The sequence below is a fragment of the Lepidochelys kempii genome, chromosome 1 (genome assembly GCF_965140285.1).
Source record: "Lepidochelys kempii isolate rLepKem1 chromosome 1, rLepKem1.hap1, whole genome shotgun sequence".
Classification (NCBI taxonomy): Eukaryota; Metazoa; Chordata; order Testudines; family Cheloniidae; genus Lepidochelys; species Lepidochelys kempii.
The window spans coordinates 170,142,464-170,166,931 of record NC_136380.1 but is presented as its reverse complement, the minus strand read 5'-3'; the positions used below and the strand labels follow the sequence as shown (position 1 = coordinate 170,166,931).

At 41.0% G+C, this 24,468-nt stretch overlaps 1 protein-coding gene across 1 annotated transcript in view; it reads left to right on the top strand.

Annotated features, from left to right (window-relative positions):
- The window catches only part of JAM2 (junctional adhesion molecule 2), a 63,321-nt gene that overhangs the window by 19,089 nt on the left and 19,764 nt on the right, over positions 1–24,468 (top strand). The window contains exon 2 of the mRNA XM_073363179.2: positions 21,657–21,722. Coding sequence (XP_073219280.1) covers positions 21,657–21,722 — 66 coding nt within the window. The remainder of the gene's footprint in view (positions 1–21,656; positions 21,723–24,468) is intronic.

Here is a 24,468-nt window from a genome sequence, read left to right as displayed (position 1 = left end):
TTACAGATTAAGAAACCTGGGTCATCCTGTAGCCCCTCTCTCATCCATTCCATTCGTTTTTCTTTACTTGTTGTCTGTCCTTGTATACTTGATCCTCACAGATTTTACAATCTGCCTTTTTATTCCATGTTTGTACAGTGACTACCACAATAGGTCCCCATCCCTAACTGGAGCTTCTGCCTGCTCCTTTAACACAAATTTTTAATAATAATAGCAGTGTCATCTGAAACTGGGATATGAAAAGGAATCTGGTTTTAACAAATGGATAACACAAAAGAAATAAACATTAGGGTCTGGACTAAAGCATGAGATAATCCTCCAATTGCTAATTTAAATTTAACCCTTGAACTACCAACACCCATATGTGGATATTCCAGTTACACTAAAACACATACTTTTCTGAGACTTGCACTGTGGATACTGGACCAGGGAAAAAAGATTAGACTGCTTTGGAGCTGCAGGCCAGACAAAAAATATCCTGACATGTCAGATTTTTCACTGTTTTAAACTCTTATTTATTTTAATTTAAATTTAGTGCCAGGCTAGCAGTGCTCTGTAAAATTGCCCATAACACGATTTAAATTAAAACTACCTGAACTATAGTAGGAGCAGCAGTATGGCTAAACCCAAGCCCTCAAAAATCATGAGGTTAGGAGAAAAGCATGAGATTTTTAAACAATAATAAATATACTGGGCTCTTTTTGTTTACCTTCTGACTTGTGAGTATTTAGGCTTCACTTGCTTCATGTTTTCAAGCATTTCTATACAACTGTGAGTGCTAAAAACTGAACAAGAAAGCGAGAAAGAACTGAGATTTTCATGCATTCTCTTGCTTCCAAGAGCTAGGGCTTTAGAGAAAACGCCAAATATCATGAGTGTACCAACAAAATTGTGAGAGTTGGCAACACCTCTGAAAGAGAACCTGAGCTGTGGGGAGACAGAATCAGGGGTACATAATGGCATGAGGGCAAGCTCCTGTGTATAACAGAGCTGCAATTTTCCTCCCTGGTTTATACTAAAGGAAGACTAGCAAGAGCCATAGTGAGCCCAGAGAGAGTCAAAGAGCGTGAAATGTACAAAGCCCTGCAGCAGGCATTCTGATGGGCAGAAAGAGATGTTCTTTTGTAACTTATGTAATGTGATTACTTAAAGCCCCCTTGAGTGCCTTTTAAAATACTGCCACATGACATCATCAAGTTGAAATCCTCCTCCTCCTCCCTGGCTCTGTAGACTATAGAGCTCCTTGGCTGTTCTCACAATTTGCTCCCTCCTCTTTCTGTCCGGTGCATACTTTTTCCGTTGATGATAATTCACGCTAAGAACTATTAGGTCTTGTTCAATCTTATCACTCCACCTTCTCCTTGGTCGACTGCAAGCCTGGATACCATAAGTATACCCTTGTAAGAGATACTTAGCTGGTCTGTCTTCTGTCATCCTAACTACATGTCCTGACCACTGAAGTTGTTAGGATTTCACTACACTTAATCTCCCGCACTTCCCTATTAAATTTTCTGCACTCATCACTGCACTCGTCACTGTTACTGGCCCAAAACTTCATCTCAACACTTCATCTCAAAGGTATTTAGCTGTACCCAGGTCTCACATCCATATAAAACAATAGACCTTTTAAGTGGTCTTGTATATCTGAAGCTTGGTCTTTCTCAGTTTTTTCTGGAGCTGAAAATTCTCAGCAGAGAAAAGTAAACAGGTATTTCTGCTCTGCAACCATGCCTTCAAATCTAGTCAAATTGAAAAGGGAAAAGAAGAGTTAAAAACAATTTTAAGTAGTATTAACCTGCTTCTCACTCCTGCTGTCAGGTTTTGTGGTTTTACAGTAATTTCAGTTTAAATTAAAATATGCTATTCTTATTTTAATCCTGTTCTGATCAATTTAAACTAAACCCAGATAAACCTGTTTTAAGATGAAATAAGCATGCCCACCCAGCCAGTTGCACAAATTTAACTAAATCAATTTTAAATGTCACCTTTAGGTAAACTGCACAACTTTGCCCTGACTGTTCAAGGGAAACAGTACTACACAAAGTGCTGTCAAATGTTCACAGAAGACAAACTAGGAAAAATAATCTTAGGTGGTATGTTTAAAAATAGTAACCAAGTCATTTTCAGATAGAAGTGGGCGGCTTTATTTAAATTGATAATGCCCCTTTTAACTTGTACATATGTGGTTATCAGTACCTTGTTAAGGAACAAAGTGCTGTTAATCACTATATTGAATACATGCTGTCCTCCATCCCTGCTCTGTTTCTTGCCATGTCATTGCTATGTAACACACCTATTCAGCTAAGGTCTATTATTTGGGGCCCAAGCCTGCGAACACTCACCTGAGTAAAGTTCCTTGTGTGCATGAATATTTGCAGGATTGGGCCCTTTTTAGTAATATGCAGTATGTTATGTGAATTAGGCTCCAATCCAACAACTACTTACTCAAGTGAGTAACTTTACACGTTTGTAGTCCCATTGAATTTAACAGGACTGGTCATGTGCGTAAAGTGGAGCAAATGAGTAAGTAGTTGCAGCACTGGGATCTTAACCTCTTAATCTTTGCCACTACAGTGCAATCTCATTCTGTTTTTTCAGAATCCTCTTTGTTTATCAGGCTAGGCCACAGAACTGAAATGAGAGGGGCTTGCACTTCACTTGTAAGTGTGAGGTGGCCACAGTTTGTATTAAGGTTCCATTTATAAATGGTTTATAATGGTTAATAGTTGATTAATAGATATTATAATTGTTACAGACATAAGTAGTATGTTGCATCTGAAGAAGTGGGGTTTTTACCCACGAAAGCTTATGCCAAAATAAATCTGTTAGTCTTTAAGGTGCCACCGGACTCCTTGTTGTTTTTGTGGATACAGACTAACATGGCTACCCCCTGATAAGTAGTATGTGTCATAGATGGGTATAAGCACATCTGCAGAAGGTATTATAGATGATTCTATGACAATCTATAACAATTAACAGTTTATTAAAACAAATATTAATCATTTATAATAAATATTTATAAATGATACCTTAATATAAAGTGTGACCTATGAGGTACTCCAGAGACAGAACTTTTCAGTAGCTGACTTCCTTGCAGTATGCAGTATAAAATCTGTACTCAAGAAGAGGGGGTTAACTCAAATCACAAATATGAATGGTAAAAGTAACCTTATAAAACATTTTGATTATTTAAAAAGAAAGAGTTTATCTCTGCCCTCCTCTACCTCCCCCCCCCCCCTTCCCTCAGCTCCTTCCTAGTAGTCTGCCTGGCTCCAGATTTCTCCTCTTCAATACTAATCTCTCCCCAGCTCCTGGGTTTCTCTTTCAGAATTCAACAAAAAAAGTTCTCTGCATTTTTTTTGTATTGTTTAGTGTGAGCAGGGGAACCTATCTGCTATTTTGCTGCTGCTTTCTTAGTCTGAATGCCTGTTGGCAAGACCACACAATTCAGTTCTGTGAAACTCCAGGCCAGTGAATGATTCATGAATGTCAGTCCAGTTTTTGAGGTTTTCTCCCTCTGTATATGTAGAGTGAAGAGTTACAGGGTAAAAAGTGATTCCTAAATGTTTTAAGAGCTGCAAAACCTGTGAAGTTAAGATTGTGCTGTTAGTATTTGAACTTGACAAAAATACAAAACAAAACATACATCCCAAACCAAAACTACTCTACTCTGTTGATTCCTGTTTCCTGTGATATTGTTCTATGTAGAGTTCCTGTAATTTATACTGATCTGAATTACAGGGGTTATTTCACTTGTGTGTGTCTCTAAGGCCTGGTTGACACTAAAAAGCTAGGTTGAAGGAAGCCGCCTTAATGTATGTGTCTACGCTCCAGGTCCTTTACACCGACCTACGTCACCTCTAATGTCGACTTCTGTAATCCACCTTTGTGAGAGGCACTTAATTCGATTTTCATGGGTCGACTGCAAGATAGTGCAGATGCAGCGTTGTGTAATTTGACTTAATTGGCCTCCAGGTGGTGTCCCACAGTGCTCATCTGTAACTGCTCTGGTGATCATTCTCAACTCTGCTGTACTGCAGCCAGGTACACAGGAAACAGCCCCACCCCTGCGAAAGCCCCGGGAAATTTTGATTTCCCATTTCCTGTTTGATCAGCAGGGAGCATGCTAGCTTGAGCACAGCTGATCATGGAGACTACATGCTCCAAATGCGCTCCAGCCTGGTCTGCACAGCAGGTGGTGGATCTCATCGCAGTGTAGGGAGGAGAGTCTATGCAGGCAGAGCTCTGATCCAGCAGAAGAAACACTGACATCTATGCAAAGATTGCTCATGGAATGGGGGAGAAGAGCTACATGAGGGACACGCAGCAGTGCCGTGTGAAAATAAAAAAACTTTGCCAAGCGAACCAGAAGGCGAGAGAGGCGAACAGTTGTTCTGGTGCTGAACCTCACACATGCCAGTTCTACGAGTGGCATGCGATTCTTGGGGGTGACCCTACCAGCACCCCCACAAGCAACATGGACACTTTACAGGTGTGTGACTCTAGGACAACAAGGAGGATGATATGGTGGATGAAGAGGAGAAGAATGGGAGACAAGTGAGTGGTGGATCCATTCTCCCCATGAGTCAGGAAATATTTTGAACCCTGAAGCCTGTGGGTCACAGGACATCATGGTGGCCACTGTGATGCCAGAGAAGGCACCTCTGGTGAGTATACAGTTACAATCAAAGTCCAATTAAACTTTAGTGGTCACACACATTTGGTGGTATTGCATGTTCACTGTGAAGAAAAAGCGAGGTGCTGTGGCTCTCTGCTTACAAGAGGCCACTCCAGCTACATAGATGGTGGCCCCCAAAAAAGACTGTTTATGTGGACTGGGATAGCCAGGGAATCCTCCATGGATATCTCTAGGAAACTTTCATGGAGGTACTCTGCAATCCTTTGCAGAAGGTTTCTGGGCAGGGCAGTCTTATTTCTTCCACCATGGTAGGACACTTTCCCACGCAATTCCTGAATTAATTCTGCTGGCATCATTGCGGTACAAAGCATACCCGCATAAAGACCGGGTCTATACCCAGATGCTTGCAGCATCCCATTCCTTTCCACCTGTGTTAACCTCAGGAGACTGATATCACATAGGGTTTCCTAGGGGAAATGGGAAGTTCTCCTATTCCGGATCGCCAAACCACGTGGCTGCTAATGTGCCTTTACTGTGCTCAGTTTGGGTTGGCAAGTAGTTTAAAGTGGCTGATGGGGACTGGGGCCGCACATGAGAGATTCTGCAATTTGGGAGTGAAAACATTCCTCCCCCCCCCCGCCCTGTTCGTAAACAGCTTCTCGTGGTGCTATGGGGAAGGGTCATTGTTTGACTAGCTACCTCTGCTCCCAACATGAGCCTGCCATAAACTTCATTAGAAGTGCGGTCACTCATTACCCGGGGGGCCTACTCACCATGGCTGGAACAGCAAAACAGCACAGTGAACGGTTATGGATTCTGACATGGCTTGCACCTAGTGTAATAAGGGGTTTTTTTTTATGAAAATGGCCTTGCTATGGAATCATTTTATTCATGTACAATGGATCCTTTATTTTTTCCTATGACCGACAGTTGGAAATGTGTCCTTTGGCATGTCATCAACACCTGAAAGCAGACTTTCGCTGATTAGGAGGAGGAGAATGCAGGAAGACATGTTCACCGAGATAATGAATGCCTCCGGGACAGCTGACGCACAGCTGAGAGCATGGAGGATTTCACTGTCTGAGAAGTTAGACGTGGACATGGAGAGAGCAGGAAAACTTCCAGTGAGCAAGAGTGTGCGGCGCAGGATGAGATGCTTCGGATTATGAGGGACCAAACAGACATGTTGAGGCATCCGGTTGAACTGCAGGAACAGAGGAAGGAGGGTAGAGTCCCTCTGCAGACCCAGGTGAACAGCCAGCCAGCATCACCTGGTGCAGAATCATCCTCCTTCAGAATCATGGGCGAAAAGTCCATTATCCCTTTCACTTAATTCAGGGGGAAGGTACAAGGAACAGAAGGCACCCATTCACACACGTTTGATGGTCTGGAATGCAGTATTATGGTACACAGCTGAAAATGTTTCCCTATTCCAACTTTAAAACCTCTTTTCCCCTAGTTTACTTTTTTTTTCTTCTTCTTCTTCTTCTGTTCTCCCTCTTTTTTTACTGATGTTTGTTAAATAAAGTAAATGGATTTGAGAAATAAATGTTCTTGATTGAGCAGAAGTACTAGGCTGGGGGGTTGGCTTTACAGGGACAGTGATACAACGCAGGTGAAGGTTTGGGAAAGCACAATGCAGACAAGCAGTTCACATTACTGTGACTCATTATCGAAATGGCTTTTCAAAGCCTCGAGGATACACAGTGGGCCTTGCTGTGCTCTTCTTATTGCTCAAAAATTGCTGCCATGCGATCTGTCTCAACTTCCCACCCCTGCAGAAAATTTCCCCCCTTTTTTTCACAGATATTACGGAGCACACAGCAGGCATGTTCTCTTCACTAAGGTCCAACCTTGTAAATAAACTTCTCCGGCACCCTTTTAAACAACCAAAGGCACATTCAAACACCATTCTGCACTTGCTGAGCCCACAGGCGCCAACTTTCATTGGTGCCAGTGGGTGCTCATGTCCCCCCGGCCCCATCCCAGCTTGATCCCCCCCCGCCCCATTGGACCCCTCCCCAAATCCCCGGCCCAGCCCTGCCTCTTCCCTGAGCACACCGCGTTCCGCCTCCTCCCCTGGGGAGGGGCAGGGAGCTGCTGGTGGGTGCAGAGCACCCACCAATTTTTCCCCATGGGTGCTCCGGCCCCGGAGCACTCACGGAGTTGACACCTATCGCTGAGCCTATAGTTGAACCATTCTTTAGTGCTGTCCAGACGGCTGGTTTATGGCTTCATGAGACATGGGAACAAGGGGTAGGCTGGGTCCCCCATGATAACTATAGGCATCTCAACTCGTCAATATTCATTTTGTGGTCTGGAAAGAAAGTCCCGGATTGCAGCTTTTTGAACAGACCCGAGTTCCTAAAGATGCGCGCATCATGAACCTTTACTGAGCATCCTACATTGATGTCAGTGAAACGCCCCTTGTGATCCACCAGTGCTTGCAACACCATTGAAAATATCCCTTTCGGTTTATGTACTCTTTGGCAAGGTGGTCTGGTGCCAAGATAGGGATATGCGTGCCATCTATCGCCCCACCACAATTAGGAAACCCCAACGCGGCAGAACCATTCACTACTTCCTGCACATTTCCCAGACTCATTACCCTTCATAGCAGAAGTCTATTAACGGCCCTGCGCACTTGGAGCACAGCAGCTTCCACAGTTGATTTATCTACTCTAAATTGATTCCCCAGTGGCCGGCAACTGTCTGGCGTTGCAAGGTTCCAAATAGCGATCGCTGTCTCCACTGTCAGAACAGCTCTGATTTTTGAGTTGCTGAACTGCAGGGCAGGGGAAAGCTCTGCACAATGTTCCTGGAAGGTCGCCTTTCGCATTCAAAAGTTCTGCAGCTACTGCTCATCATCCCATACCTGCAAAATGATGCAGTCCCACCAGTCAATGCTTGTTTTATGGGACCAGAAATGGTGCTCAACAGAGTGCAGCTGCTCTGTGAATGCCAGCCGCAAGTATGTATTGTTTTGGGTTTTTTTAATGGCTTACAGCAGGGCTGCTTGCAGGACATCACTATGTTCCACACGACAGACCCTACTTCGGCTTTGGAAATACTGCAGTAGAAGGCACAAGGTGTTTGAGATGCTCACAGCAAGAGTGCACAACTGAATAGGCTCCATGCTTCTGGGGTGATGATGTACGTGGGGCAGTTTTAAAGTGCGAAAACCACTGGGTTGTTTGCCGTTGAGTACAGTGCATCGTGGGATGCTGACGGAATGTTCCCATTCTCCCCTGCAACAATTTTTTGGCTCCATGAGGCATTGCACAAACTTCCCAAAACACACTGTGACAAGTTGCACTTTGGGATAACTACCCATAATGCACTGCTTTGTGCATCATGCAGGCACTGCTAGTGAGGATGTATTCCATCGAGACAATGAGCATGGTGTGGCCATGCACAATCAACTTAATTGATTCGGAAGCTCAAGGTCTAATTAAATTCGACTTAATTTTGTAGTGTAGACAAGCCAAAAAATTTGACTTTATAAAGGAACAATTGGAACATATTAGAGTAAGTAACAATAGCTCAGGATATAGCTTCTAAACAAGCTTCCAGTTCCTCTTAATTGTAGTTGGCAAAACATCTGATCAGTTCTTTAAACCTCTTCATCCTTGTCAGATTTAGTTGTGGGCTGTAATGTGAACAAAATTGAAACCAATATGTCTTTAATGTAGCCTAACCTTTATTTAATACTAAAGAGCCAGATTCTCTGTTGGTGTAATCTAGTACAATTCGGTTGAAGTAAATGGAGCAGTTTACATCAGCACAGAATTTAATCCAAGATTTTAGTGCTAAAAAACTAACGGATATCATTAACCCCAATGCGTCACCTGAACCTAGGTAGGATACAGTCTTCAAGTGCATGTTTAGAGTGAAATTTTCAACATACTGAATTATGGAAATGTCTGCTTAAAAATTCCTGAATTTCCAAAACATTGAACAGGGCTTTAGCTGTGATTTCTATTTAAGACCATCCTGCTGTTAATATCTATGAAAATCTGCCATTGATTTCAATGGGAGTACTATATGAAATGAAGTAAGGGTATGTCACGAAGTTAGTGGGAATTTAATGCATAAAAGCCTGTTCGATGCTTTGAAAATTTACGCCATAGAGTCTGCCATGATTTCTGTTGTTGTTGTTTTCAGAACTTTATCACTTAATCATAAACAATTTTACTCTAGTTCAAAGTTTTGTATAAAAGATGCCATCTCTGGAGCAATTTAAATATATTTTTTCCTCATACAAATTTGAAAAACAATCTTTGCAGTTGGTTAGTTCCTGTACTTGTGAACCTCCGCTGATTGCCAGTGCTGCCGTGATTGATTCTAAATTGACATTTAAATGGAAGGTCTGAGTATATCTGGTATATTCAGCAGCCATCACCTCGTTTAAAATTTGCTTGCACTGCACAGCTCTGTCTAGTCAGATACTTTTTTGGCATGCTACATCAGAACTTGCTCCTCCGTGCGAGAATCTCTTAAAATAAGCCCACACAGATCTAATATGGGTTGGGAGGACTAGGTGGGGGAACAGTTGCCATATAATAGGGGTGGTGTATTTTTTGTTTGTTAAATAGGCTGGAGTAGCTATCAAAGTGGTGTTCCCTGAGTGGAACAAAGCAGTACCCTAGGGCAGCTGTTCTCAAACTTCATTGCATTGTGACCCCCTTCTGACAACAAAAATTACTACACGACTGCAGGAGGGGGACTGAAGACCGAGTCCTGCCTCCCGAGCCCCATTGCCCCATGTGGGTGGGAGGGGGGCCAAAACTGAAGCCCAACGGCTTCTGCCCTGGGCCAGGGGCATGTAACCTTAGCCCTGGTCGGTGTGGATTGGGCTTCAGACCTGCTGGGGCCCAATGGCAAACAGCAGCCTTGGCGACCCCATTAAAATGGGGTCCTGACCCACTGTTTGAGAACCGCTGGCCTAGGGGTATTTAACATGTCTTTTCTCCTAGAGGCTGAATGCCTTCCCTAGAATCTAAAGGTCTGATCCTATAATGAGATATGCAAGGGTAGATTTCTGGGCCTGCATAGAGCCCCACTGACTTCATGTATCTCATTTCAGAATTAGGACTATAATTTTTAAATGGTCTTTAAGACACCTGTAAGATTATTAATTTAGGGTTTCACCAAGCGGTAACATACACATAAGTAAAGCTGTGGCCTTGGAGAACATTTGTAGTGTCACACCAGTGATCCTATAGTTATAGTTTAGATGGCACTTTCCTCTGAGCCCCAATCTTCAGAGGCTGAGAACCTAGTCCCCAAATTCCTGTTTTGGGCATGACATTTCCTAGAAGATGTGGGGGGAAAAACCCGCACCATAAAATGAGTTCAGCCATTTCTGACTATCAGAGCATAAAAAGTGTCTTGTAGCTCTGTGGGGGTGGAGTTTAGGGGCTTTGTTTCCCCCACTCAGAACTCCAAGCAACAGTTCAAGTCTAAAATGTCACACTTGCTGGAGGGGGCTCCGGGCTGGGCCAAGGGTTTGGGGTGCAGGGTGCTGATGGTGCTTACCATGACTCCGAGGAAGAAGCTGCCAGGTCTCTGTGGCCTCTAAGCACACGGGCAGCCAGGCGACTCTGCATGGTGCACGCTGCCTTCGGGCCCGCAGGCACGCCCCCACCCCCGCAGCTCCCATTGGTCATGGTTCCCGGCCAATTTGAACTGCAGAGCCAGTACTCGGGGTGGGGACAGCACACGGAGCCTCCCAGTCCCTGGCTGCCCCATGTGCCTAGGGGCCACAGGGACCTGGCGGCTGCTTCTAGGTGCTGCACGGAGCCAGGGTAGGTAGGGAACCTCCCTTAGTCCCGGGCACCCGCTGTGCTGCCGACCAGACTTTTAACGGCCCAGTGAGTGGTGCCAACTGGAGCCACTAGGGTCCCTTTTCGAATGGACGTTCTGGTCGAAAACCAGACGCCTGGCAACCCTATAAAGCATCAGCACATGGTATGATTGGTTGGTCAGTTTCTGCTTCTTCAAATCATTATGCTGGTAAAAGGAAGGCGATCGCATGGGGTGCGGGTGGGAGGGAAGAACAGCATGGTGGAAAAACTTATTTTGTCTAGTGGCTTATTGTTATGTGCCTCTTTTGAAGAACAACAGTAAAAACTAGAGACTTCAGGAATCTGTTGCATTTTAAAAATCTACAGTAGTTGAAGCAATAGCATTTGCAACTTTAGGCCTTTGTTCCGCTTACAAGCTTTCTGACAACTTGGCTGCTGCTTTGTTGCTATGAAAACCAACTTTGTGCAGCACAGTTAGAATGCTGGAAAATAGGCTGCTTTTTTTTTTTTTTTTTTTTTGGTGAGACCCTGTCTAGTTTAAACCGTTGCTCCCCCCTCACCCCCATTTTCAGTGTGTTCCTATTTGTTACCATGGGAACAGATTCCATGGCAGAGTTGTCAGAAGGCTTGTAAAATTGAGAGCTCTGTGTGTGTGTTTTGCCTAGCTACACCTTTCAAGATGCAGACTACCCAAAAAATCCTTCAAATCTGCACCATGTTAATTTTGGAAGGTTACAAAAATATAATTAAAACAATTTTGTGGAGAGAAAACAGCTTTCATTTTTATGCTGAAAAAAATGGAGTTCTAATATTTTTTTAAAGTTTTTTTATTTTCAAATCTAATAATTATATATCATAAAATATACGCATCTCATAATATAGTGTTCTTGAAATAACTCACATACTTAATTCAAATAATCCTGCATTGTTTGGATGGCTGAAGTTGCTTGATATGTGGATTTGTAAGGCACCCAGGAACATATGTGATAATACTCCCTGATCTCAAGAGAACTACTTATATGAATAAGTAAGTAACTCATGTGCATAAGTGTTTGCAGGATCAGGACCCTTTTCATTAGGGATCTTGTGGATTTTTCCATTTATAATTAATGTACGCACATAAGCAAAAGATTTAAATTATTAAACAACCAAAACAGATGGTTTATCATCCAAAATAAAATTAACATATTTGGTCTCATACTGTGCAAATGAGATGTCTGTCTCATGGATTCTTCAAATATACATTTTAAATTAAAAAAAAACAAAAAACAAGGCTTTTTGCCTGGGGCGCCAATCCTGCAATGATCTCTATGTGGGTAGACCCCTGTGCCCACATAGACCTCATTGCAGGACTGGATTCTTAGTCTCTTCCCAAATAAGACCCTGATCTTGCCTTTTGTTAGACAGGGGCAGACCGCTGTGCCACCATGTTGCTCTATTTAAGTCAATGGCACACTGTGTTGATGCTGCAGTCTCCTCATGTGCCACAAACTGCAAGATGAGGCCCCCAGGGTTTAAGTATTGGAAGCTGTGATAAATAATGTATAAGTCTAGAAATACGTTTTAGGGCTGTCAAGTGATTAAAAAAAATAATTGCAATTAATCGTGCGATTATGCAATAATAGAATGTCATTTATATACATATTTTTGCATCTTTTCCACATTTTCAAATATATTGATTTCAGTTACAACACAGAATACAAAGTGTACAGTGCTCACTTTATATTTATTTTGTATTACAAATATTTGCACTGTAAAAATGATAAGAGAAATAGTAGAAAAGTGTTCTTAAAATGAACAACATGCAGGGTCATCATCCGAGACTGCTATAGCATGAAATATATGGCAGAATGCGGGCAAAACACAGAGCAGGAGACATACAATTCTCCTCCAAGGAGTTCAGTCACAAATTTAATGAACGCATTATTTTTTTCGTGAGCTTCATCAGCATGGAAGTATGTCCTCTGGAATGGGGGCACACAGACGTTTAGCATATCTCTATCTGGTACGTAAATACCTTGCAATGCCGTCTACAAAAGTGCAATGCGAATTCTCACTTTCAGGTGACATTGTAAATAAGAAGCGGGCAGCATTATCTCCTGTAAATGCAAACAAACTAGTTTCTCTTAGTAATTGGCTGCACAAGAAGTAGGACTGAGTGGACTTCTAGGATCTAAACTTTTACAATGTTTTGTTTTTGAGTGCAGTTATGTAACAAAAAACATCTAAATTTGAAAGTTGCGCTTTCATGATAAAGAGATTGCACTATGGTACTTGTATGAGGTGAATTGAATAATACTATTTCTTTATATTTTTATTACAAATATTTGCACTGTAAAAATAAGTGAGCACTGTACACTTTGTATTCTGTGCTGTAATAGAAATCAAAATATTTGAAAATGTAGAAAAGCATCCAAAATAGTTAAAATATTTAACAGCGCAATTAAAACTGTTTAATCATGATTAATTTTTTTTTTCGTTAATGGCTTGAGTTAAGTGTGATTAATCGACAGACCTACTTTTCGTTACACCTTCCGTTATTCAGAATAAAAAGCAGGGTGCAGGAGACAGAGCAATGGTGTTAGTAACAATGAAAGCCCTGGTTCCACTCTTGAAGTGGAATAGTAGGACAGGGAATTGTGACTGTTCTGAGAAATGCACTCTCTCGAGGATTAAGACACAGTATATGGATTGCGACATAGCAATTGCTATGCTGTTGATAGGCTAGATAGCATCCAGAGTATGTAACTTATATTTGTACATCTCAGCATGCACATTTCTACGGTACATTTTTTTCATTTTACCTTTCTACCTTCTTAGCACAGATTAACAAATTGTCTTGTTATTCTCTGCCAAAAACCTTGATTCTCATAATCACCATTTCTGCCAAAAGAATAAAATAGAATGGCTGCATCCCCAGAAATATCTACGTACTAAGTAGGGCTGTCAAACTATTAAAACAATTAATCGCAATTAATCACGCTGTTAAACAATAATAGAATACCATTTATTTAAATATTTTGGACGTTTTCAAATATATTGATTTCAATTACAACACAGAATAAAAAGTGTACAATGCTCACTTTATATTTATTTTTATTACAAGTATTTGCACTGTAAAAATACAAAAGAAATAGTATTTTTCAATTTACCTAATACAAGTACTGTAGTGCAATCTCTTTATCATGAAAGTTGAACTTACAAATGTAGAATTATTAAAAAAAAAACTGCACTCAAAAACAAAACAATGTAAAATTTTAGAGCCTGCAAGTCCACTCAGTCCTACATCTTATTCAGCCAATCACTAAGACAAGCAAGTTTGTTTACGTTTGCAGGAGATAATGCGGCCCTCTTCTTATTTATAATGTCACCTGAAAGTGAGAACAGGTGTTTGCATGGCACTGTTGTAGCCGGCGTTGCAAGATATTTACGTGCCAGATGCGCTAAAGATTCATATGTCCCTTCATACTTCAACCACCATTCCAGAGGACGTGTGTCCATGCTGATGATGGGATCTGCTTGATAACAATCCAAAGCAGTGCAGACCAGTGCATGTTCATTTTCATCATCTGAGTCAGATGCCACCAGCAGAAGGTTGATTTTCTTTTTTGTGGTTCAGGTTCTGTAGTTTCCACATCAGAGTGTTGTTCTTTTAAGACTTCTGAAAGCGTGCTCCATACCTCATCCCTCTCAGATTTTGGAAGGCACTTCAGATTCTTAAACCTGCGGTCAGTTAGAAATCTCACATTGGTACCTTCTTTGTGTTTTATGAAATCTACAGTGAAAGTGTTCTTAAAATGAACATGTGCTGGGTCATTATCCGAGACTGCTATAACATGAAATATATGGCAGAATGCAGGTAAAACAGAGCAGGGGACATACAGTTCTCCCCCAAGGAGTTCAGTCACAAATTTAATTAACACATTATTTTTTTAACGCGCGTCATCAGTATAGAAGCATGTCCTCTGGAATGGTGGCTGAAGCATGAAGGGCCATATGATTGTTGAGCATATCTGGCATGTAAATACCTTGTAATGCTAACTACAAAAGTGCCATGTGAATGCCTGTTCTCACTTTCTGGTGATGTAAATAAGAAAAGAGCAGCAATATTTCCCGCAAATGAAAACAAATGTGTTTGTCTTAGCGGTTGACTGAACAAGAAGTAGGACTGAGTGGACTTGTAGGCTCTGAAGTTTTACATTGTTTTGGTTTTGAGTGCAATTTTATAACAAAAATCTACAATTGAATATTGCACTTTCACGACAAAGAGATTAATTGAAAAATGCTATTTCTTTTTTACATTTATCATTTTTACAGTGCAAATATTTGTAATAAAAAATATACACTTTGATTTCAGTTACAACACAGAATACAATATATATATGAAAATGTAGAAAAACATCCAAAATATTTAAAACATTTCAATTGGTATTCTATTGTTTAACAGTGCAATTAAAACTCTAATTAAATTTTTTGAGTTAATCATGAATTAGCTGCGATTAATCGAGAGCCCTAATTCTAAGCACTACTTTCATGTGATTCGTGGCTTTATTAAGCAAATGCTTAATTAGGCCAGCTGTACAAAATAAACTACTGGCCTTGTGAGGGAGGACATGTGACCTAATCCATCTTTCAAAATGTCTGTCTACAGTGGTCATTTATTTATTGATATTTATTGTTATTTATTGCTGTGGTAAGCAGTCTGTCCTATTGACTTCTGAAGGCAAATCAGAAGAGATGTAAACACACATACACCCTTCTGGGTACACAGCAAACCACTTTTCTGAAAACAAATATCTTTTGTTTGGGGTTATTCAAAAAGGGCTTGCTTTGCAAAATCTGGACAAAGTATTTAAAACTAGTCCCCTTCTTCCCTTGTTCTTGCAGATATGAGATTCTTTAAATTTCACACCAGAAAAATTATATTTTTTGACCACCTCTAGTTTGAAAAATGTTAGACCAACACCAATAAAGTTGAGTGATCTGACTTTCAGAGGTTCTGTCCATCTGTGGCTCAACTGACTTTAGTGGCTCAGTACCTCTGGAAATTAGACCACTCAGTAGTGGCTAATTTTAGGCAATCAAGTTTGAAGTTTAAATCTTTTTTTTTTAACTTGATAAATAATAAACTGCCTTAAACTAAAAGTGAAGACCTCGTCAGAAGATTTTGCCAGTGCTACAGTTTATACTGAACATCATGGAACACTTGTGAGGGAAAACTTTTTGGTATTATGAACTCATATTTATTTATTTTTTCTGTGTTAGCCAAGGCATTAACAACTGAATTTCTTTTCTCTCTCAATTTTTAAAACATGGTTTTCCCCCAAGGACTAAACGCTCTCTCAGGTTGTCCACTGCAAGTCTACAACAACATTATAATTCCTACTGTTTGGCTTAGTTGGTGCTCAACAAAACCACTTCTCTCTCTCTCTTTTTTAAACACATGACAAGGTGCACTGAGCTGTCCATTCTCCTTGTCCATTCCATTGCTCTGAGCATGCACAGTTTTGAAATTGGCAAGAATCCGTTCTCTGAAACACTTGGAGAGGAAGATTATTTAATTTTATTTAGATTTAAATAATGAAAAAAGACCCTTATGCAAGGTTAGAGGCATTCTAATGTTAATAGTACAGTCACATCCCAGAAGCGTTAAAGTAATCATTTCAAACAGGAACTCAGCCAGCCCAGCTGCTGACAAAAATCTGTTGTCCATCTCTTCATTGTTCTGGGAAACATATCCTCAGCCCTCTTCAAAAACAATCAGCTTTTCAGCTTCATTTATTATCTTTTAGTCAGAAAAACCCACCCCAAAACTCCAGGTTGCAGTGACTCTCCCTCTGCCAAGAGAGAGCTGGCTATGGGCTCCTGGTGGAGGGAAGATTACTGCTACATGGGGACTCTAACTGGCAGACACTGATGACATAGTGTGGAATTATCCTATCTGTTCACTTATATAGCATCAGTCACCATGGCATCTAATACTGTCTTGTGATCCGCTTTTAGATTCTTGTCTGCTTAGAGGGATTGAGCAAGCAGGAAAAATAGAGGATTAGCCCATTGTATGTGGCTCTGGCCCTCAGGCAAGGGGGGAAACAGTGTCTTGGATATGATAGGTTACCTAGCTGAGGAACTGGAATTTTAATGCAATTATAGCAGCTGTTTTGAAAGGCAGATGGTATCACAGAAGGCCAAAACAGGAATGCTGGATCTCGGCAACCACAACTCCTGACTTCATTATTTCTTGTGATCTGTGGATTGATTTTGTGTGTGTGTGTGTGTGTGTGGGGAGGGAGGAAGGGGGTTTCCCTTTTAACATTATAACCTTCTCCTAGGATGTAGATTTTCTGAAAAACACTAAACACAGGGCTCAAAAAAATTCCTGGACATCTACTAGCCAAGAGGCCAATTTAAGAAGGATAAGAAAGATTTAAGAAAGCAGTCCCACCAGCAAGGTGCATTAATCAGTGTGCTGGTGAGAAGCCTTCCTCACTGTGCTAACTCCCCGCTGACAGAATTGGGAGGGTGCTGAGATTTCTCCATGATGTTGACCTTCCTTCTTTTTAACTAAGTATTGGACAAATCTGAACACCACCCCACATCTCTTTGGTTCTTCCCTCCCCTCCTGCTCAAGTCTGCTTCACTCCTCCCTCTGTTCGATTTCTTCAACACCCTAACCCTCTGCCAGCCTTTGCTTGAGGGATCCTCCCTCCTATATGGTTACAATAAGTCTGCTGCTGCTACTCACATCTGTCCCAAGTATAGTGATATGGAAATTGACATATTTCTTGTCACTTTCACTGATGCCACATGATCCTTCAAAAGTTATCCCATTACAGATACAGGCAATTCAAAGGCATTTGTCTACGACCTCACTTGGCTTGGCGAACACCGCCAGGATTTGCATACATATCCAACTCCCCATACTGATAAATCTATAGATCCAACAGTTTTAGTGTCTGCATCTTGAAAGGATGAACTCTTAATTCAGTTTCAGGTTATCTTGAGGCTTCCAATTCCTTAAATTTCTAAATCTTGCAGCAGTTATTTTCAGCCTCAAATCCTGAATGTTTTAATACCTGTATGCAAATGAATGGCTGCTGAACAGGGTTTTTTTTTCCTTTTCTCTGTTTATACCCTATGCCAGTCTCAAATTTCATAGAACATAGTTCACTTCATATTAAGGTTTTATAAACTTTCAAGAGTGAAAAAATTGAAACTCGTACCATTTTTGGTTAGCAAATCTAAAACTATTACCACATACCATAAAATGAACCATGGGCTGGGTCTCCTCTTCTTGGCTTGAATAAACTCTTGTACCTTGCAAAAAAGTACCAGTATGCTTCCTTATTCCTATTTGTGGCTAGGAGTATGTAGTTACCTTCTGTGACTTGAGTATGCTCTGTTTATGTAGCCTCACTGAGTTTTAAAATGGTGTCTTTTAGTCTTTCCTTTCTTTCTGATTAGTTTCTTCATATTTTTTTAATCCCCCTTCCTAATGTTTGGTGCCACCATATCATGTTAATGCTATGATCCATCCCACTGGTATATTGAACTTAATTATATTATGGTTACTAAACTACAATTACTTCAGACTAAGTTTTAATAAATCCATCACAGTATTGTCTAGGGCAATGGTTCTCAAAGCTGGTCTGCCACTTGTTCAGGGAAAGCCCCTGGCGTGCTGGACCGGTTTGTTTACCTGCCGCGTCTGTTGGCCTGCGCCGCTTCCCGCAGCCCCCATTGGCCCGGAGCGGCGAACCACGGCCAGTTGGAGCCGTGATTGGCCGAACCTGCGGACGCGGCAAGTAAACAAACTGGTCCGGTGCACCAGGGGCTTTCCCTGAACAAGCGGTGGACCAGCTTGAGAACCACTGGTCTAGGGAACAGTTCAGGTAAGATTCACAGCAAATTCTGCCCCAAATGGGATTGATGCCTTATGGCCTTCCCTCTTGTTAACTTTGGTGTCAATAGAATGTAGTGACTGTCCTATTAATTCTGTGCTTAGGACAGTCTGAGCACAGAACTGTCTTTTGTACAGCTTAAATGTGGCAGGGCTTGGGCTTATCCTGATCTGTGGTGGCAAGGAGTTAGACAGTCTCAGCTGTGTGTGATGAGACATGAAACTGTCCCTGACAATTTAACCCAGGGCATGTGGCGTTTTAACTCACTTCATACATGCCCCAGAGGTGCTATTTTCCCACCCACATTTGGGGGTTTATTGCAGGCAACTCTCATTCCCACAATCTTATTCTTAGGACAGCTGAATTCCTAAACCTACAATATACTTAAATACTTAACCTATGTTATAGGCAACATGTGGTCTGGAACTTAACAAAACAAATGTCATATGACTGTTTTCTTTTGTATCCACAACAATGTTTTGACTTTATTCCCATCTAGTTTCCTGCAATCAAATCAAAGGAAATGCGGTACGATAGTACCTAATGTGTTTTACTTTAGCATTCAAATTACCTAAAGAAATTTCCTGTTGCAGTAGAGTATTTCTAATGGCAAATGTGTGACCTTCGTGGAATTGGTTGTAAACAAATGAAGTTCAGATTGCTGCAACGTGAAAACTGTTTTCCAAATATATATATAAAAACATATGGTGGGAGAAATTAGTTGACAAGAGCCAGTTATCCTGCCATGTAGTATCTTTCCATTACTCTTCTTTAGATGTAGGATAAAGGGTCCAAAATTATCAACATTTTGAATTTTGAGTAGCTGCCAACGACACCTTATTCCTCAAGTGACTATTTAGGGAGTGGCTATCATAATTTTAGAGATGTCTTTTTGTTTGGCTGATTGATCAAAATCCTTAAGTGGCTTCTTGTTGTTAACCAGCCATATCTCTGTGCCATCATTCTCTTACTTAAATTCCTGTTGGATGTGTACAAAAGAGCTTTCACAGAAGAAAGGAGATTGTGTCATATGTGCTGATCATAATGGATTGCTCGCTCACATCTTCCTGCACTTTTTAATTGTCTAACTCCCTCAGCGTATTAGGGAGAATATACAGTTCTCCTGCAAAAGCAGTTTCCTGATAAGAGTTCACTCTGTAAAATGCAATTGATATCATGACATTGTCCACAGTGTGAATCAAGGAAAGTACCATATTCTAACAGCTGAAGACATAAAATGTAGTCTTTCTTATTATGGTTCTAATTACATTTCTTAGTATAATTTTAAAAACCTAGATACTATTTATGAGAACTGGAAAGGGGGAAGAAATAGACTTTTTTTATTCCCCCTTTGAAAAAAACTTCTTATTTTCAAGTCTCTAGGAAAATGTATTTAACATGGCTGTGAATCACATGCATTTGAGTTGATGACTGTATTGGAAATAATGTTCTTTCTAGTTACATTTTATAGGTTTCAGAGTAGCAGCCATGTTAGTCTGTATTCGCAAAAAGAAAAGGAGTACTTGTAGCACCTTAGAGACTAACCAATTTATTTGAGCATAAGCTTTCGTGAGCTACAGCTCACTTTATCCGACGAAGTGAGCTGTAGCTCACGAAAGCTTATGCTCAAATACATTTGTTAGTCTCTAAGGTGCCACAAGTCCTCCTTTTCTTTTTACATTTTATAAACACTCTACCCAATCATTTGGAACACATCTATGGTTCCTAAAGATCTTTGCTAACCAACTAAAAACAAACATTAACCAGAGCCAAAGGGTCTGAATAAAATACTGTTGTTTGTCGTTTTTCCTCTCTAGAAATGCAGAGCGGGAGATTATTTCAAGGGAAAACATGTAATGTTTGTGAACAGAAATTATAATAACAGTAACAGAAAAATAGCTGGGAAAACACAGATATGTTTGGAGATATCCCCCACTTTGTGTTCTTCCCCATCCCAGAAATATTAACTTTAATTAAATGAGGAAAAAAGATATGATTCAGTGGAAGTAAAACTACAAATTATATTAAAAATTTAAATGGGTAGCAGGGATCAACAGACACATAAAAGGAACTAAGGAAAAAATGGAATAAGCATGAAGGAAAGCTTTAAAAGGTTTAAGGGAGAAAACAAAGAGAGAGGCTCAGTACCTCTAGCTGGAGTAATAGTTACCCAGAAAAAAATAATATGCTTGTGACTAATGAAATAATATTGTAAGATGTTGGTGGTTGATGTTTAAAGACAGTTAATGTTTCCTTGATCTTAAGAAAAATGATAATCCAAGTGCTCTTTGTTTGGGAGGGAACTGTGTTCACTACTTCAGTACTTTAATATAGTCTAATTCAAGTGGAGTCTAGTTAGCACAGTGGTGAATCCATACCTGAGGTTTCCTTGGCCATCATTTGCTATCTAAGTACTATAAACTTGTTCACAGAGTCCTACTAGATACAAAACTTATATTTCAAGCAAAGGTGGTAATAATGTTTTTCGGCCACTGTCAATGGAGTAGAAAAACATGAGTAAAGTTTTCAAAAGACTCATTGTCAAAAGTGACCACCATTTAGGTCAACCTAACTCTGTCACCCAGAAGGTGAAATTTTTCACAGGCCTGAGCAACAAAGCTAGGTTGATCTAATTTGCAAGACCGGCCTTAGTGGCTGACTTACTGAAGTTGGACAGAGAATAGAAGAGGTCCAAGAAGAACGGGAATGTCTGAGAAAATGGAGATGCTCACTGTTGAGATGTGGGGAGGGAAAAGATGAGAGCCCTTATTCAGGTAACTTTTAAAACCCATGCACTAACAGGTATAATCCATCACTAGAAGTGTGTGGTACAGGGGCAGCTGTGATTACAGCAGGGGGAAAACATCTGAAGATTAACGCAAGTTCTCCACCTGTGCCCTATTGAAAATGGCAGATTTTGAAGGAAAATGTGCACATGCATGTTTAAAAACTTATTCTTGCCCTGGTTATATAATAATACCCAGCTTTTCTGTCACACTTCTCATCAGTAGCTCTCTCAACTGTTTACGAATGAGGTCAGTTTCATTATCCCCATTTTACAGATGGGGAAACTACAGCACAGAGAGTTAGTGACTTACCCAAGGTCACCCAGTTGGCTGGTAGCTAAGCCAGGAATAGCGCCCAGGTCTCCCAAATCCCAATCATGTCCTCTCACCAAAGAGCCCCATGTAGTATATGGAGGTTTATAACTAAACCTGGGAGCGCTGTCCTCTAAAATTGGCTGAAGCAAGTGTGCAGTGGAAATATCCATTGTCTGAATTGGTTTGTTTTTGTTTTTCCCTCTTGCAGATCATAAAGCATATGGAATCTCTGTCAAAACGGACAATCAGCATGTTACAGCAAAGGAGTTTCAGGGTACAGTATGTGCATGGGCATCACTGTATTTATATATAAATATATATAACACAAGCAACTGTTTAAAGAACATTATTAAGGTTGCAAAGTCAAGCACTCAAAAGTGAGGAAATGCCAGAATTAAGGTTGCATGTGCAAACGTAATTCAGCCCCATTGTGTGTATGCGTTATGATATAGTGCTTAATTACGTGATCACATACTATCACTATAGTATCTGAATGCTTCAAACACTAATTTAATTTATTCTCTCAACACCCCGGTGACGTTAGAGGTTGTTATTATCCACATTTTATAGACTGGGAACTGAGGCACAGAGAGAGTAGGGTCAAAAGTATCCACTAATTTTAGGGGCCCAGACTGAGACATATAGGACCTGATTTTTTCAGAATACTTAGTATTATATAGAACTTTATATGTTCAAAGTGCAACCTCTATTGACTTGTAATTGTTGGTGCTCAGCACTTCTGCAAATGAGTCCCCAGGGTGTCGAGTCCAGCACCCAGAAAATGAGGAACATGCAATTGGTGACCATCTGTGAAAAGTTTGGCTTAAGTGACTAGCCCAACATCACACAAACTGTGGCAGAGGCAGGGATAGAATCCAGTTCTCCTGGGCAGCATTCAGCTGTATTAACCATGAGACCTTCCCTTCTGTTCCTGCAGTCCCCTGCATCATCCATGATAAAACTTCCAACATCTGCTACAAATGAGGCAGGAGTCCTACAGACAATAGCCTCCTTCACTAAACATCATTGATTCATTCCCAGAGCATGTCCTTTCTGTGCACTGAATGAGTCATGGGTCCTTTGGAAAAAAATGATGTCATGTAATTTATATGCATAAAGGGGGGCCGAATTAAGGCACCTTACTTGTGTCATTTCCTAACATTTGAGTGCTTGACTTTGCAACCTAAATAATGTTCTTTTACCATAGTTTGGTTTGGCTTTGTAATTTCCTAGGTCTTTTAAAACAAAAACAAAAAAATTCCAGCAGGGTCAGGTTAGTGAGTGACACTTATATTGGTATGTAGTTCCATGTGTTTGGGGTTTATGTTGGTCTTAATTCCATGTGTTGAGTTTATTTTGTTTTTTTTTATTTGTTGCATAAACTATCCCAGCTGCCCTTCTGCCTACCGATTCCTTGTTTGCAGGTTTCACGTAGGATTCATGGCAGAATTGGATCTTCTTGAGGGACTTAAATAAGAGGGCAATGGTCTGGTGTAGTAGCTGGGGAAGGTGATCCATGTGTAGGGAGTCACATGGCAGAAAGCATACAGACAGCTGGGGGAGAATCAGAAGAACAGGAAAACAAGACCAGCATCATTTGACAGAGTGGAGGGAGCAAAGGAGTGGCAGGGGGAGGGAGAGACAAGATTGGTAATAGGGAAAAGCAGCATTCTATAGGGACTGGAAGGTGGTGACAAGAAATGTGAATTTAGTGAGGAGGGAGGCACAGTGAAGCACTCAAAGGGACTGGTGATGTGTACAGATTGGCCAGTTAAGAAGATGATCCTAGTAGCTGTATTTTGTATTTTTCTGGAAGGGGCTGACATGGGTGTAGGCAAATAAATAAGCATACTGATGGAACTGCCATAAAGTCAGAGGTGGTCCCTCTGAGGCAGGGTTGAAATATATTGGTGGGGAAAGCTTGTATTTCCACTGTCTCTGCAGACTCATTCTGTAGATGAAAAGGACTTTGATCTCCAAGGTTCACAGTCTGGCACCTCTCACAAGCAGTAATGTTACTTCTTAAAAAATGAACACAGAAAAATATTAAATAAGATTTCAGAGCTCAGAAAGGATGAGAGAATGGGAACAGTTGGCTACCCTAGCTATTGGGACTTTTTTATGAAGGCTTGGCTGATTTTTGTCTCATTGTATGGCTCACCCCCTACTCTTCTTTGCTGCAGTGCACATGCTGGAGGAGGACTTGTTTGTAAATACTTAGCATAGACAATCTCATCACACCCATTCTCTTACCTAACAGCAAAGGAGGAACGCTAGAGCCCGTTCAGCTGTCTACTATGTGCAGCTGATTTGAACGGCACCCCAGAGGACCAGGTCAGGAAGGAAGCTATGGCATCAATTCAGTGGGGTAAAGATGTATGCACACTGGGCATAGGCACACTATTCCCTCACCATTGTTCACAGCTGATGAGTTGCTCCAGTGGCTGGTAACTCTTATATTGCCTCTTTTTGCTTCTTACTGTTTTCAACCTACTATTCTCTTTTCCTGTCCTTTGTGTCTATTTTCCACCTGCTCTGTCCCTGGGTTGTGTCTGTATCCCATCTCTTAGCACATTCCCTCTAATTCCTATATCTCTATCTCTTTCCTCTCTGCTCTCCAGACTTCGTTTGTGTAGTTTTATCTTGTGCTTACTATGGAGAGCCAAGGAAACACAATTTGGCATCCTCTCTGCTGTACTGCTACCCAGCAGCATTTCCCTTAGCAGCATCAGTGCCAGAATATAATGGAAACTGAGAAGTGTATCAAGCTGCATCCTGTGGAAAGGAGCTACTCTGGAAGATTATGCAGTGCTACTGTGCTGGCATCTATAATACTAACTGTGAATTTCGTAAGATCCTTCCACCTGCAAGATTTAAATGCATGGCAAAACCTGTGCAGAGGCTCAGCTCCAAGCTCCTCTTCAGTGTTTGATCACTATGAGCATAGGGCTTTGTATTTGTGTTGTATTAATAAAGTCATGGAGGTGGAAAGCAATGGATATTAAACTCAGAAAATGCCC